A 15,212-nucleotide genomic window follows, 5' to 3' on the forward strand; every position below is an offset into this window, starting at 1 on the left:
ATCACCATGACCACCACCACTGCTACTATCTCTTTTACCTCTCCTGAGAGCCACATTTATTTAAGTGCTTGCTTCCTGCTAGACTTTTGCCAGAGCAATTTACATTAACTACCTCTTTTTAATCCTTTCAGCAGTTTTTTGCATGGAATATTATTATTATTTTACAGGTAAGGAAAAGGGGAGAAAGACAAGGGGTTAGACAAAGGGTTAGCTCAATTTCAAGTTGCTTGCCAAGTTTTTAAAGCTAAAAAGAAAAGATTCAAAGGAAGGTTTTAGCGTGCGTAGTAGTTAGGTTCAGGTGTCATCTTGGCCAGGTGATGTGTCCAGTTCTGTTGCTGTGTCCCTAAATCATCAGCATGTGAAGTTCATCTGTGGCTGATTACATATGTGGACGGATAGCTAAGGGGAGTGCTTTCCTCAATGAATGAGGCTTAAAAGAAGACATCAGAAGAGAGCTCAGCAGTTCAGACCCAGACATTTGGAAATGAAGAAAGGCCATCCCCTGGGGAAAGCCGCTGGGACCTAGAAGCCAGGAGAGAAGACCAGCAGATGCCGCATACCTTCCCATGTGATAGAGAAATTCAGAAGGAAGCCAGCTAACTGCCTTTCTTCTGAGGAACTGTAAATGTGTAACTAAATAGATCCTTTTATTAAAAACCGATCCATCTCTGGTGTGTGGCATTCTAGCAGCTTTAGCAAACTAAAACATCACAGAATGGGTTTGGTTTTCTAGAATTCCCCTCCAGGTAAATTTCTTAGGAACTGAACATCACTAATGGGGCAGAGGAAGGTGAGGAAGCTCCTGCTAGGACCACATTGGATCCTAATGCAGCCGGAGGACAAGGTGTCACCAGTTATGGAGAAGAAAGCAATCAGGGCCAGTGCTTTCTGGGTGGGATATCGGAATAAAGCCAATTTGAGGCTTACTGTCAATATATTTGGAGTTCACTCAATTAGGTGATCAGACTTCATCCTTTAGTTATTTTTCTGCAGAATATTTTTAGTGTGGGTCTGTTTTTTAACACTACCTGTTAACTATATTCAAATAAGCTGGAGATCATTTCAGACTGGCAGCTTGGCACTGAATTATTTGAACATATAATTCCACTTCCCTTCAGATTTGAAAAAATATAAGTGGTTTTATAAAGTATTATCGTGGGTTTTTGTAGTTAAGATTCATAATGTCTTCAGCTGAACAAATATGCAAATTTTTTCTGAGTTATTTTCAGAATAACATAATGGATGGTTTATCTTTTTCATTCTAGCCTTTAAATCTACAAGACAACAGCCCTCCCGAAATGTTGCTACTAAGAATTATACAGAAGTAAGAAAAAAAGTTTAATAATTGTGTTTTTCATGATTTATGTTTCCTGTATTATGGGTTTTCCATTCTTTGATCTACAAAGTCAATAAAGGAAGAAAAAGTATAGAATACTGAAACTAGAGACAGAGCCTTACTGGTTATTAAGACTCAGGTTTCTATGGTTTTTTGTTGTGCTTTTGTTTTTTGTTTTAATAATGGCTCCCATAAAAATCTGTAAATGTCTGAGTACCTGAATATTTTAAAGGATAACAGTGTTGAACCAAAAGGGTCCATGGATGGAATATTAATATTAAAAATGAGTTCAGCACATGTAGAGGTTTTATTTATACCTCTGTTCTTTTTATCACTTTTACTCTCATGGTATTGTGGCTCATACCTTAACAACTGATATTATACTGAAACACTCTGTGTTCCTCAGCTATAGATTTAACATAGGCCTTCTGCTCTTTTGGATTCCAAAAAGAGTCTCATATGGGCTTGATTCTCCTCTTACCTTGCTTTCAAAACCACATGTCTTAAGTCCCAAGGCCAATAGCCTCTTCCCTCTTTATTAGGGTTCCTCACTAGTGGCACTGTTGACATTTAGGACTCCATAATTCTTTATTGTGACGGACTGTCCTGTGCATTTTAGAATGTTTAGCAATATCCCCGGTCTCCATCCACTAGGTGCCTTAGCACTCCCCCCCCAGCTCGTGACACTCAGCAATGCCTCCAGACATCACCAAATCCCAGGTGGGCATGGGGCGGGGTATAAAATCACTCCCAGTTGAGAACTGCTGCTTTATATCATCCTGCCCCCAGTAGCCTTTTCTTAAATTTCAATCTTGAACTCTCAAATATTTGACATAATCGACCAGTCCCTTTGCCAGACCAATTCTCTGTCTTGATTCTAAGCTTCTTCTTTTAGCTATCTTTTTTTAAAAAATTTATTTATTAATTTAAAAAAATTAAGAACAAAAACATTGAACATTAGCATATAATTCTGTTCTACATATAGATTCAGTAATTCTCAATATCATCACATAGTTGCATATTCATCATTTCTTAGAACATTTGTATCAATTCAGAAAAAGAAATAAAAAGACAACAGAAAAAGAAATAAAACAATGACAGAAGAAAAAAGATTATACATACCATATCCCTTACCCCTCACTTTCATTTATCACTAGCATTTCAAACTAAATTTATTTTAGCATTTGTTCCCCCTATTATTTATTTTTATTCCATATGTTCTACTCGTTTCTTGACAAGGTAGATAAAAGAAGCATCAGAGACGAGGTTTTCACAATCACACAGTCACACTGTGACAGCTGTATCATTATTCAATCATTCTCGAGAAACATGGCTACTGGAACACAGCTCTACATTTTCAGGCAGTACCCTCCAGCCTTTCCATTATATCTTGAATAACAAGATGATATCTACTTAATGCGTAAGAATAACCTCCAGGACAACCTCTCAACTCTGTTTGGAATGTCTCAGCCGTTGACACTTTGTCTCATTTCACTCTTCCCCCTTTTGGTGGAGAAGGTTTTCTCAATTCCTTGATGCTAAGTCTCAGCTCATTCTAGGGTTTTTCTTGATCCTTTGATGCTGAGTCTCAGTTCTTTCTATAATTTCTGTCCCACGTTGCCAGGAAGGTCCACACCCCTGGGAGTCATGTCCCATGTAGAGAGGGGTAGGGTGGTGAGACTGCTCGTTGTGTTGGCTGGAGAGAGAGGCCACATCTGAGCAACAAACGAGGCTCTCTTGGGGGTGACTCTTAGGCCTAAATTTTAAGTAGACTTGACCTATCCTTTGTGGGGTTAAGTTTCATATGAACAAACCCCAAGACTGGGGGCTTAGCCTATAGCTTTGGTTGTCCACACTGCTTGTGAGAATATCAAGAATTCAACTTGGGGAAGTTGCATTCTTTTATCTATTTTAACTTCATCTTTCTTTTTCTCTTCTTCCTGTCATCACTTATATGTGGATATACCAGTGCTAACTTTTATCCTAAATTCCATTTAATTATTTCCAATCAAGTTTTGATCTGCTGTCACTTTAGGATCAGCGTATCTGCTACCTGTATCATCATGTCTTCAAAATAGCTCCCCTTCTAGATTTTTCTATCATAAGGCAAGAAGATGAGTTTAAAAAGAGCAAAGCATGCCAAACTAGCTTTTTTTCCTTTAATTTTTTGATTTAATGCTACGTAGTGATAAATCAGGGAAATGTTGAATGCATTTGATTCCTTTAAGGGACATAGGACAATCTCCTGATAGTTTTTTGGACAAAATGCCGAAATACTAGCTGGTCTCATAGCTGCTTGGACAGCTGCATTTAATGACTTGATTAATAATTCAGTGTCAGCCTGAAAGTGAGGTCTCAGGGGCTGTTTTTCAGTATTCTGTCCTTACCTTCAACTTCAACTACACTTTTTATCAACATTAAGATGAAGATATAGCAAATGTGATTAGCAAGGGTCAAGGATAACACAAAATATATAGAAATTGTTAGTATTTTGGATAATAGAATCAAGAACTTGTTATTTTTAATGAGGCTTAAAGCTAATAATATTGAATAATGAGAAATGTAACAGAGGAAGATATCCAGTAACATGAACATGGTCTTATACCTCATTTAAAGTTGAAGATTTAAAAATCAATAGTCTAATGCTTCATCAGAACCCAAGAAGAAAATCCCAAGGCACTGAATGTACAGGAGTCAGGAGGCAGTTTACCAGTCTAGCTGGATATTACTTTTGGTACCCCGGTTCCTAGGTGGTCAGGAGAGAAGTGAGCTAATACAGAGTAGAGAATGCCACCTGTGAATGAATAAAGAGAGACACTGGAGCACGGTTAGGGCTGGGCTTTAATTTTGGTAGTCACTGCCCACATGGCTTCTGCCTCCTTGTGGCATATTTGTATATATTTTTTAAACACCTTAAGATTCAGTTACTTAATTCATTTTTATTCAGATTGTTCCGTTCCCACAGAAACTGATTTGTTTCTCCCCCCTTAGGTGATTGAGGTGGATGAATCAGATGTGGAAGAAGACATTTTCCCTACTACTTCAAAACCAGATCACAGGTAGGTAGTTGTTTTTTTACTACAAAAAGAAACATGAAAATTTTTTAATTATAAAGAATTTTAGTTATACTTTTTCTGTTATAGAATTTTAACATTTTTATTTCAGCCATTAAAGATGTAGAAAATACATAGACCAAGAGCTATTTTGAAGAATTGATGCAGCATTATTATAAGTTTTTTTTGAAAATTTAAATAATCTATAATTAATTTCGTCTTGTTTACCCCAGTGATTTTCTTGATGAAGGGACTATCTCAGAAAAGAGTTTTGCATTTTGTTAACATTTGACTTCAGCTGTTCTTCATTATCATATTTTTATGTACATAAAATGTAAAAATTTTTTTTTATGTTTATACAACATGGTCTGTGCTGACCACTACAAAGAGGACAATGGAGACACACTCTGCCTTCAGAGTGCTTGCATACGTAACTGCTCCTTTTCCCCTCCTCTTTTTTTTTTTGCCTTTTGCTCTATGGCTTGACTTGCTTCTGTATCACCATTTTCTTCTCTACATGTTAACATTTTAGTTGAACGTTGCTTAACTAGAATTCAGTGAGTGAAACTTTCAGCTTAAGAACAGCCCTTTTTTGTGTGCACTTATATTTTAGTATTGTATTAGGTCTGGTGGGGACATAAACATGCGTTAATATGATTACTTCCTTGAGACAACTTAAATTGCAGCAGAAGAGAGATAAACACATTTGAATCCATTAGAAGATGATTGAGTCAGCTAGTTGTATGTGATATTTTTTGATAGAGACTATGTTTGAGTGCTTGTAGGCACTCAGAAAAAGGAGCAAGGAGTATGGGCTGTAGTAGAGGAAAGAGCTTCATAGAGGAGATAAAATTTAAGTAGGAATTATTTGGATGAGTGGGGTGGAGAATGGTCATCCCAGTTGAGAGTAATGATCTTACCAAGAGTTCTAGAAATAAGTGGGGAATTGAGAGGAAAGCTTTATACTGATGTTTCTCAAACTATTTTTGCATGTGTGAGCTCAACTTTTTTGTATTATTTAAGAAGAAGAATACATTTTCCTGGCTGATGCTCACAGCAACCCCAGGAAGCTCTTTAAGTAGAAATAGTCCTGACTTTATTGTCCCGATTTTACATCTGAGGAGAGTGAGTCATGACTAGGTTATGTAACTTGCCTAAGGTCATCCAGCTAGTTATACAAGCCAGCTGTCCTGCTCCAGAGCTCACCCATGCTGCTGCCTCTCAGCATAACAGGTTACGTTCTCAAAGTATCGCACAAGCAGTAAGAATCATTTTAACTATGAGAGGCTATTTAGAAATTGACATTTTAAGAACAAATCCCAAATGAACCTTGGCAGGTTTGTTTCTGATGATGTCAACTGGATGACAATTTATCCTGTTTTCACTGAATTGTTTAGTGATGACTTGGTATGTATGATTTTTTCATTTATAATATATAGTAGTAAGCTCTGCCACTTACTAGTTATGGGCAAATTATTTGATTTTTCTGTGCCTCAGTGTCCTCATTTGTAAATGGGAAAAATAATATTTACCTTATAGGATTGTTATGAGGCTTAAATGGGTTAATATTTGTAAAATGGTAAAATACAGCTATATAAAGAACAAATAGTAACAGCTCTAAAAGTGCTTATTAAATAAAATAAATCACCACCTAGGAAAACAGAACAAGAGTAATAGGGAAAATGGTGTGTAAAATGTGAAAGCATTAATTTTGCTGGCAGCTTAAAAAGGGAAATAGCTTCCATCCATAAAACTAGCTGCTGCCAGTTGGCAATAAAAGCCTCCTTTTCCCTGGATAAATTGTTTCAAACTCTGCCTTTGCTGCACTGGGATAGAAAGGTTCTTCCAGGGTTGATAGAACTGCAAATAACCACCCTCACCTGTCAGCAGCAAGGGAGATAACTGGCTCCATTGGGCAGGTGGAAGCTAAGGGATTGGGAGATGATGCTCAAAGTGTGGAGAACTAACTTTTTTTGAGTAAATTTTAAATGCCAGGCACGGCCTAACCCTACTTTAGCGTGTTTTCTTACACTTATAACACTGCTACAATTGACTTACATGGCTAAACCTCTCTAGACTGGAATTCTTACTTATCGCCCCAAATTATACCTGAACAAAATGTCCAGCTCTTTACACACAATGTGATACCTCAACCTACCTCCTTTCCTGCTGCTATTTTGAACGCCACATGAAGCTAATCAAATGAAACACTTTGGCATCCAGGACAAGAATGCATTTATTAGATTCAGCAGTCAAAACAATGTAGCTGTTCTTTCCCTCCCCACTACTGATTTCTAAGGGTAGGGGACCTTGTGCATGAGATTCTGTAGGTCTGTGGGACCTTCTGATGCTGTGAGTAAATGGCCCAAGATCCATCATAGATGCCTGGCTTGTTTCTGGGCCCCTTGGGTTATTTGTCTGAGAAGACAGCAGAAAGCAGGGTCAGGTCACAATGGATATTTCTTTCTGCAGTTCTTTCCCCTTACCCTCACCCTTTTCTTAGCCCCAACAATAATAAAAAAGAAACTCTTGCTGATCTGCTGGTTTCTTTCACAGGGACAAACAAATCAACAATTAACCAGTTCCTGCTTAGGTCAAATATGGAGAGTTTGGGGCTCACCCAGATTGAACAGTTGATAGATTCATTGATCCTCTACTGGAAAGCTTTGCTGCTCTTTAAGTTTGCTCGATAAATCCCTCTATCCTTTTACTTTTGTGCATACGAACCTGTGGATTTTTCTGTTTTCTTCTCCTGACACAAGACCCTTGAATCTCCACTTATTGGTCAAGATGAGACTTTAGGAGAAGTCTTTTGATATAACAACATCTTAAATCATATTAATAAAATTGTTGGCTGAGCATGCACATACTGCTTTGTTCATACTTTGATTTAAGACAGAAGTTGGCAAAACTTTTTGTTAAAGGCCTAGATAGTAAACGTTTTAGGCTTTGAGGGTAAAGAAAAAGAAAACAAATGTATTATATAGGTACACATATATTTATTTAAAAGGTAATCATTTCAGGGGGTGCAAGGGTAGTTCAGTGGTAGAATTCTCGCCTGCCATGCAGGAGACTCCAGTTCGATTTCTGGCCCCAGGCACTTCTAAAAAAAAAAAAGAATACTATTCAACAAATGATGTTGCAGTAAGGGGATAGTCATGGAAAAAGAATGAAATGTGACCCCTGCCATACAGCATACGAAAAAAAAAGTAACCATTTCAAAACGTGAAAACCATTCTTAGCTCACAGGCCATAAAAAGCAATTGGCAGGCTGGGTATTGTTCATGGACCATACTTCATTGATCTGAGAGGATTAAAACTTGTTAATAAACAGATATTCCCTGGCATCATGGGATCGACAACGTCTACCTGATCAAAATGGGGGAAAAAGTATAATAATAAAATAAGGCATCAGTGGCTAAGAAAGATCAAATAGTCAAGAGGCTATTCTGGAGGCTACTCTTCTGCAAGCTTCAGTTAGATTAGTGCTAATTTCCTGGTTTGCTAAACCCCAACCAACTTCATTCCTGTTAACTCTTAAGAACACCTGGGGCTCAAACTGAGACTCTGTGAACGTTTTATGCACTTAATTTGTTTTCCTGGAACCTATACTTTTCAGAGGATTCCTAGGCCAGATAAATCCTGAAACTCAGAGGGACCATCCTTTCCAGAATTATCAACTAATTAAAATCCCCTATCTTTAGGGTTGACACCCCTTCTCAACATAAAAGAGTCAGAATAAACATTGCCTAAAGATCCCTATAGATTGAGAGAAACATCAAAGAGGAAGGAGGAGTTATAACAGAAAATATGATTTAACAAATGAGTATGGTTGCTGAATCACTATATTGATATTTCTTTTAGCCTCCAGTGTTTTGGAGCAGCTAAAAGGAAAAATCTGAAATAGTGGAGTGGTAACCCATAATGTCTGAAAACTGTTCTGTAACTACTAGTTGAATTATACTTTGAAAATCATTGCTTTTTCTTTCTTTTCTTGGCATATATGTTATGTTTCACAATAAAAAATGTTTTTAAAAAGGACACTGATATGGGAATATGAATTCCATAACCACAAGTTAAGCTTTGTAAGTGTGGAAGCCATGATTTTCTTGTTTACTGATATTTCCCAAGGCCTAACTTAGTACCTTAGTACCTTAGTACCAAATATTTGTATTAGAATTGTATTGAACATGAATAATACACTCTGGAGAGTAGGGAGCCTTATTTAAGATCCTTTTATCCCATGACAGAAATATAACTGAGATTTAAATTAAAACTATTTTAATATTGACAGTTTTCAGAAGTGGAGGATGTGAGTGTAGATACATTGCAATATATGCTAAAAACTATAATAATAAATATGTTGGGCACTGTTCTAATGTTTAAGTATTAGCACATTTAATCTTTTAAAAACTCCAGTGAGATAGGTACTATTATCCCCATTTATTTCAGTTGGTAACAGAGATCATCAGGAGATAGAAATAAGGAAGATATTGGGTAATTGGAGCTGAAGGGATACAGACTGTGCAACATGATTGATTGTAAAAATTCAGAAATGGATAGCACAATACTACCTAACTGTAATACAATAATGTTAGAACACTGAATGAAGCTGAATGTGAGAATGATAAAAGGAGGAGGGCTGGGGGCACAAATGAAATCAGAAAGAAAGATAGACGATAAAGACTGAGATGGTATAATCTAGGAATGCCTACAGTGTACAATGATAGTGACTAAATGTACAAATTTAAAAATGTTTTTGTATGAGGAAGAACAAAGGAATGTCAATACTGCAGGGTGTTGAAAATAGATGGTAATTAATATTTTAAAATTTTAACTTATATGTGAGACTAAAGCAAAAATGTTTATTTGGTACAAAATTTATATTTTGACTAGTGCAGTTCCTAATATAACTTATGTGGACCGCTTAATTGAACACCATAAGTACATGGAACCTTGAGTAGGGCATAAGATTTTGTAGGTTTGTCCAGAATAATGCCCCGATAAATCCCAGAGTGATTTGAACCATAAACAAAAAAGTATTTGCAAAGTCCCCTTGGGGGAATGGTGAGAAAGAGGGAAAATTCAACTTCCCCAAGTAGAGAATTCTTTTTTTTTTTCACATGGGCAGGCACCGGGATTGAACCCGGGTCCTCTGGCATGGCAGGCGAGCATTCTTGCCTGCTGAGCCACCGTGGCCCGCCCCAAGTAGAGAATTCTTGATATTCTTATAAGCAGTGGGAATAACCAAAGCAATAGGCTGATCCCCCAATCCTGGTATTTGTTCATATGAAACTTAACCCCTCAAAGGATAAGCTAAGCCAATTTAAAATTAGGCCTAAGAGTCACCCCCAAGAGAATCTCTTTTGCTGCTCAGATATGACCTCTCTCTCTCAGCCAACACCACAAGCAAACTCACCACCCTCCCCCTCTCTACGTGGAAATGACTCCCAGGGGTGTGGACCTTCTTGGCAATGTGGAACAGAAATCCTAGAATGAGCTGGGACTCAGCATCAAGGGATTGAGAAAACCTTCTCAACCAAAAGGGGGAAGAGCAAAATGAGAAAATAAAGTGTCAATGGCTGAGAGATTCCAAACAGAGTTGAGAGGTTATCCTGGAGTTTATTCTTATGCATTAAATAGATATCACCTTGTTAGTTAAGATGTAATGGAGAGGCTGGAGGGAACTGCCTGAAAATGTAGAGCTGTGTTCCAGTAGCCATGTTTCTTGAAGATGATTGTATAATGATAAAGCTTTCGCAGTGTTACTGCGTAATTGTGAAACCTTGTCTGATGCTCCTTTTATCTACCTTATTGACAGACGAATAAAACATACGGAATAAAAATAAACAATAGGGGGAACAAATGTTAAAATAAATTTAGTAGATTGAAATGCTAGTGATCAGTGAAAGGGAGGGGTAAGGGGTATGGTATGTATGAATTTTTTTCTGTTTTCTTTTTCTGAATTGATGCAAATGTTCTAAGAAATGATCATAATGATGAATATACAACTATGTGATGATATTGTGAATTACTTATTATATATGTGGAACGGAATTATTATTATCCCCGTTTTACAGATGTAGTAATTGAGGCTCAGAGAAGATTAAGTAACTTGCCCAAGACCACACAGCTAGTAAATAGCAAAACTGAAATTCAGACCCCAGCCCCAGAGTCCTTTTTCTAACAATTAGGTTTTATTGCCTCTCATATAGGTTGAAATGAATTATAAGTTATTTTCCTGTATGCTACTGAATTGAAAAATTTAACAAGAAAGTCACTTTTGACACATTCTCTGCTTTGTTTTCTTTGTGTTTTCCATGTTTTTGTCTCAGGTGGTCAAGCGCATCATCCAGCAAACAACTGCCCCAGAGCCAAACAGCTAAAGGTGTCAATTTTGAATCAGATGAGGTAATAAAATAATATTGTTACATTTTAATGAATTTTAATCTGTTTATAAATTTTAAAATAGGGGCTACTAGTTAGTTTCTAAAAATAGTTCTAAATAATAAATTAATTGGTAACCTTCCTTTAAATATTAATGTTAATAATCTACAGGTAATATCTGTTGCATACTTGTCATTGTAATTCTCTCAGATGTAAAAATGCCTGCATATTTTTAAATGCTATTAGTTAGCTCTTATTTAATTTACCCAGTTAACAATAGGATCAGAATAGTTTTTCCAACTTCTGCCATTTATCTCTGGAAAAATGATGTTGATGATATCCTAAAGGCTTTTAATGTTGTTTTAATAGAGTATTTATTAAGTACCATTATGTGCTCTCCTGTATCATGTATAAGATGGTGTGTGGTAGTGATTCTCATGTCTCGGGGATATTAGACATCAACTAAAATGCCATCTCACAGGATGTGTGGAAGGAACTCAAATTCATGACAGTTACCTGGAACAGAAATCCATAAAATCTCTTCTAGCTTGAATAAGAAGGAAAAGGAAGAGGTATAAACAGGACTTGCCACTTGCCCTTTATTCATTTGTTGTTTCAGTTTAGTTTTGTTAAAGATATAAGACCCATGATACTGGCCTTAGCCTTTCTTCCATGGCTGTCATTTGAGGGCCCTTTGCTAGATTTTGTTGAATCACTTGCAGGTGTTCCTTGTAAACTTACAACCCTCTTCATTTTGAGATTCAGCTGCTGCTGTCCTGGTCCCAGTATCCCAGCTATGGTTTTAAAGCAGCTTGAGGAGAGGACTCATTACAACTCAAGCTTAAGAGGAAAATGGCAGGAAGAGAGCAGGCTGTTGTTGACCCATTTGTTAATTCCAAAGCATCGAAATATACATGTGGTTATATGTTACAATTAAAAACTATAAACTAGTTCATGTCAACTGCAAAGAACTTCTTTATAATAGTTCTCTATACTTCAATTTGGATTATCACCAGTTTAGTAACAATTTCTACCTGTGATAGTAGCAGAAAATGAATTAGTACATACAAGTGAATTTGTATTTCTTGAGACATGCATTCCTCACCCATGACAGGTGACTTAGCTAACATCGAATGTATTAATACCACCAACAAAGCCTAACACCAAATAATTTTCCCTTTTAATTAATTTCTTAAAAGAAAAATAAAGTGCAAATTTACCTTCTCTTCTGAATATTTAGTTATCCTAATCAAATTATATAATTTGGGCTTGTCTAGAGTTTGTTAATTATTTTCATTCTGTTTAATTAAATTCTTGGATGATATCTGTTATTCCTGTTTCTTCTTACTAGGCATATAATATGCAGCCCAGCAGCATGAGAACTGTCTGAAACTGAAATACTCTGACTTCCTTTTCCAAAAAATGTTTGAAAAATTGCTTTGCTAAATTGTTTCTTGTATCAGTCTGAGTGTAGCTGTCTATTTCTAGCATTAAAATAAGAATTTAAGAAAATAAGATTCGGGAAAGTACAGGAAAATAAGAATCATTGCTATTTATGAGTTAGATCTTCTCCATGTGTTTTCGTTATTTTTTTGGCTGTGAGTTTCCAGAATAGTAGGTACATAAAATGTAAATGAGAAATAACCTATTCAAAGCCAAGTAGAAATGACTTAAAGGTCAGGTATATTTTTTCTGGTTTACCCACACCCGTTAGCCTTAATTAATATTAATAATTGAGGCAAATGTTTATAGTATTTAGGTATACACACACACACATACTTAGAGAGATAGATTTTATTAATTATACTCTCTAAGAATTTAATCGGACTTATTTCAACAGTGAAATAGCTATTAAGGAAGGGAGGAAGAGAAAAGATAAGTTGTTAAATTATTCACATTTATAAAGGAAATAGAGAAGTGGAAGTCTACCCCCTTACCCCCTGTGGAAACGATTCTTGTATTGTTTCATTCTGTCTTGTCACAGTAGAGCATGGAACGATCACTAACCTAACATTTGTGTCATTTCAGGACGATGATGATGATCCTTTTATGAACATTAATCCTTTAAGAAGAAACAGAAGATAATATATTTAAAGGCATTTTGAAATATTCAAGATTCAGGAGAAATCTAAACATCGCAAACGAAGAGTTTACAGTTGAATATTTTTCTTAGGAGTGGCTCTTTTTTTGTCAGATAGCTCCTTTTTAAAGTATTGCTGTTAACAGAGAAATGATGTATGAGAATTTGTATTTTTGAATATTATTTCCTGAACATGACTCCATTACTTTCCCAGCTCAAGGGCATATATAATAGCATTTGTCCCCTTTATTTTTTATCTAATTGTCATTTACTGGGGATGTGCTATAAAATTTAGAATGTTACTTTCCTGACATTAATATTGGTGTATGTCTTGTAAATGGAGAGCTTTGCTTAAATATCATTCTTAAGGAAGGCTAAAAGTAAATTTAACATTGTACTTTTCTGTTTCATGATCAGACTATGGCAATCTAATGTGGTTACATTTAACCAAAATTTAGGGAAAACAGCTTATAAAATTTAACCTCTTCATAACTTTAATAATTTTCTAAATTCTTGGTTTCCTGAAGGTTAAACAATATATATGAAATCAACCCTGAGCTCAGTTTATTATTAGGTACCTTGCTTTGTCTAAAGCTTATTCTATCAGCCACAGAGATTTTGAATGATTAGCTGTACCTTACACTTTGAATAATTAGATATGTTTGTATTAAAAATAGAACAGATTGTCAGAATTATGTTGAGTTTTTTATTCCAGTTGTAGCCAAGATTTCAACAGATTGTGTTCCCATTGAATGGTAGTAATTTTCTCTGTTCTCATTAATGATTCTTTCTCTTATGCTTGAAGAGGAAAAGAGTTAAACATTTTTTAAATTATGTGTTCTTAAAAATATTGAAAAACTTTTTTGAGATAGTCAGTTGAAGTTTAGGATTCTATTAGATTAAAATATTGAAATGTAACTTCTGTGGAATATTAATGCCTAGATTTCTCATTAATAATTCTTGATATTGGATATATAAGTGTCTTATATAAAACATTTTTGGGGTGGGCCATGGTGGCTCAGCAGGCCAAGTTTTCACCTGCCATGCCAGAGATCCAGGTTCGATTCCCAGTGCCTGCCCATGCAAAAAGAAAAAAAAATTCCTAATGGACAATTCCAGAAATCTTAATGACGCTACTCAGATTAATGTTATATTTTCTTATTTGTTTTAAGGTAGAAATGAGAATTTTACTTCTGTAGATTTATGTTAAATAATCCTATCTTTCCCTTTTAGACTCTGTAAAAAGGCCCCTGAGAATATTTCTTCTTTTACTCTGATGAGGTAGCTATACATAAGGAAGGCATAAGTATTGGCTGCAGAACAGCCTGACATTTCTTCATATACAGAAAAAATAACTGACAGAACAATATTCCTGACTATCAGAATTGTCATATCTAAGAGTCAGAACACTTGGATAGTAGCTGCCTCTATATTGTGGCACCTTTGATATGACCTAAATCAAAACATTGAAATATCACATTCTAATGAGTTGTTGAGGAAAAAAAAAAAAACAGACTTGGCAAGTGTCCTTCTTCACAGCCGGTAAGAGGTGCCCAGTGAGGAGATAGTTGATAAAAGATCCTGACTGGTTCCTGGGAAAAAGGAATAAAGTTTTCTCCCTTATAAAAAATTGCTCTAGGGTATGAAAGAGGTACTAAATGTGACACAGCTGCTAAGAAAAGTGATTACATGGCAGTTACAGATGGTGAAATCTCTTCTAACTTATTTTATGAATGGTTGTGTGTCAGGCCCTGGAAATGCGGTAAATACAATGTGAAAGAAAAACTTTTTTGATTAAATATTTTTTACATAGCTAAATATGCCATATAGCTTTGATGTTCTGAATCGATGCGGCAAAATTAACTTTTTTTTTTTTTTTTTTACAATTTTCACATATTGGTACAGGTATGTAAAGGGGGATGGTTGCAGAGCACCTGCGATTGAAAAGGGCTGTGAGATAGCACTGATGAAGACATTTGGGGGAAAGCATCTATAGGAAAGCCTCTGTCACTTACCAAGGAATAAATCTTATTTTAGTGTTTTATTTCCTATCCTAAAAAATAAACAATAGTACATTTATAGGGTTAAGAATGCATTGTAGGAAATTCTAGGGAATATAACTCATGCCTAGAAATTTCAAGCATATTGGCATGTGACCTTTATATTTAAGTTCAGGTACATTTACAAAAATATTTTCTAATCTAAAATAGTGAAGTATAGTTAATGCAGAAAGGTCAATACAACATATTTATATAATGTAACAAATAATTATAAAGCTAGCCAGGAAATTGAATGTTATTCACACCCTGGAAGTCGTAGGCACTGTCCTGACTTCTGTAATTCTTACTTTTGTCAC

The 15,212-nt window shown here is 35.7% G+C and overlaps 1 protein-coding gene across 3 annotated transcripts in view; it reads left to right on the plus strand.

Moving 5' to 3' along the window:
- Positions 1-14,674, plus strand: part of MRE11 (MRE11 double strand break repair nuclease) — a 77,017-nt gene extending 62,343 nt beyond the window's left edge. For all 3 annotated transcript variants that reach the window (XM_077113236.1, XM_077113235.1, XM_077113237.1), the window contains 4 exons: positions 1,266-1,324; positions 4,328-4,395; positions 10,725-10,800; positions 12,805-14,674. In XM_077113236.1, the coding sequence (XP_076969351.1) occupies positions 1,266-1,324; positions 4,328-4,395; positions 10,725-10,800; positions 12,805-12,861 (260 nt within the window). In that variant the 3' untranslated portion in view covers positions 12,862-14,674. The remainder of the gene's footprint in view (positions 1-1,265; positions 1,325-4,327; positions 4,396-10,724; positions 10,801-12,804) is intronic.
- Positions 14,675-15,212: the final 538 nt, after the last annotated feature.

Source organism: Tamandua tetradactyla, chromosome 8 (assembly GCF_023851605.1).
Source record: "Tamandua tetradactyla isolate mTamTet1 chromosome 8, mTamTet1.pri, whole genome shotgun sequence".
Classification (NCBI taxonomy): domain Eukaryota; kingdom Metazoa; phylum Chordata; class Mammalia; order Pilosa; family Myrmecophagidae; genus Tamandua; species Tamandua tetradactyla.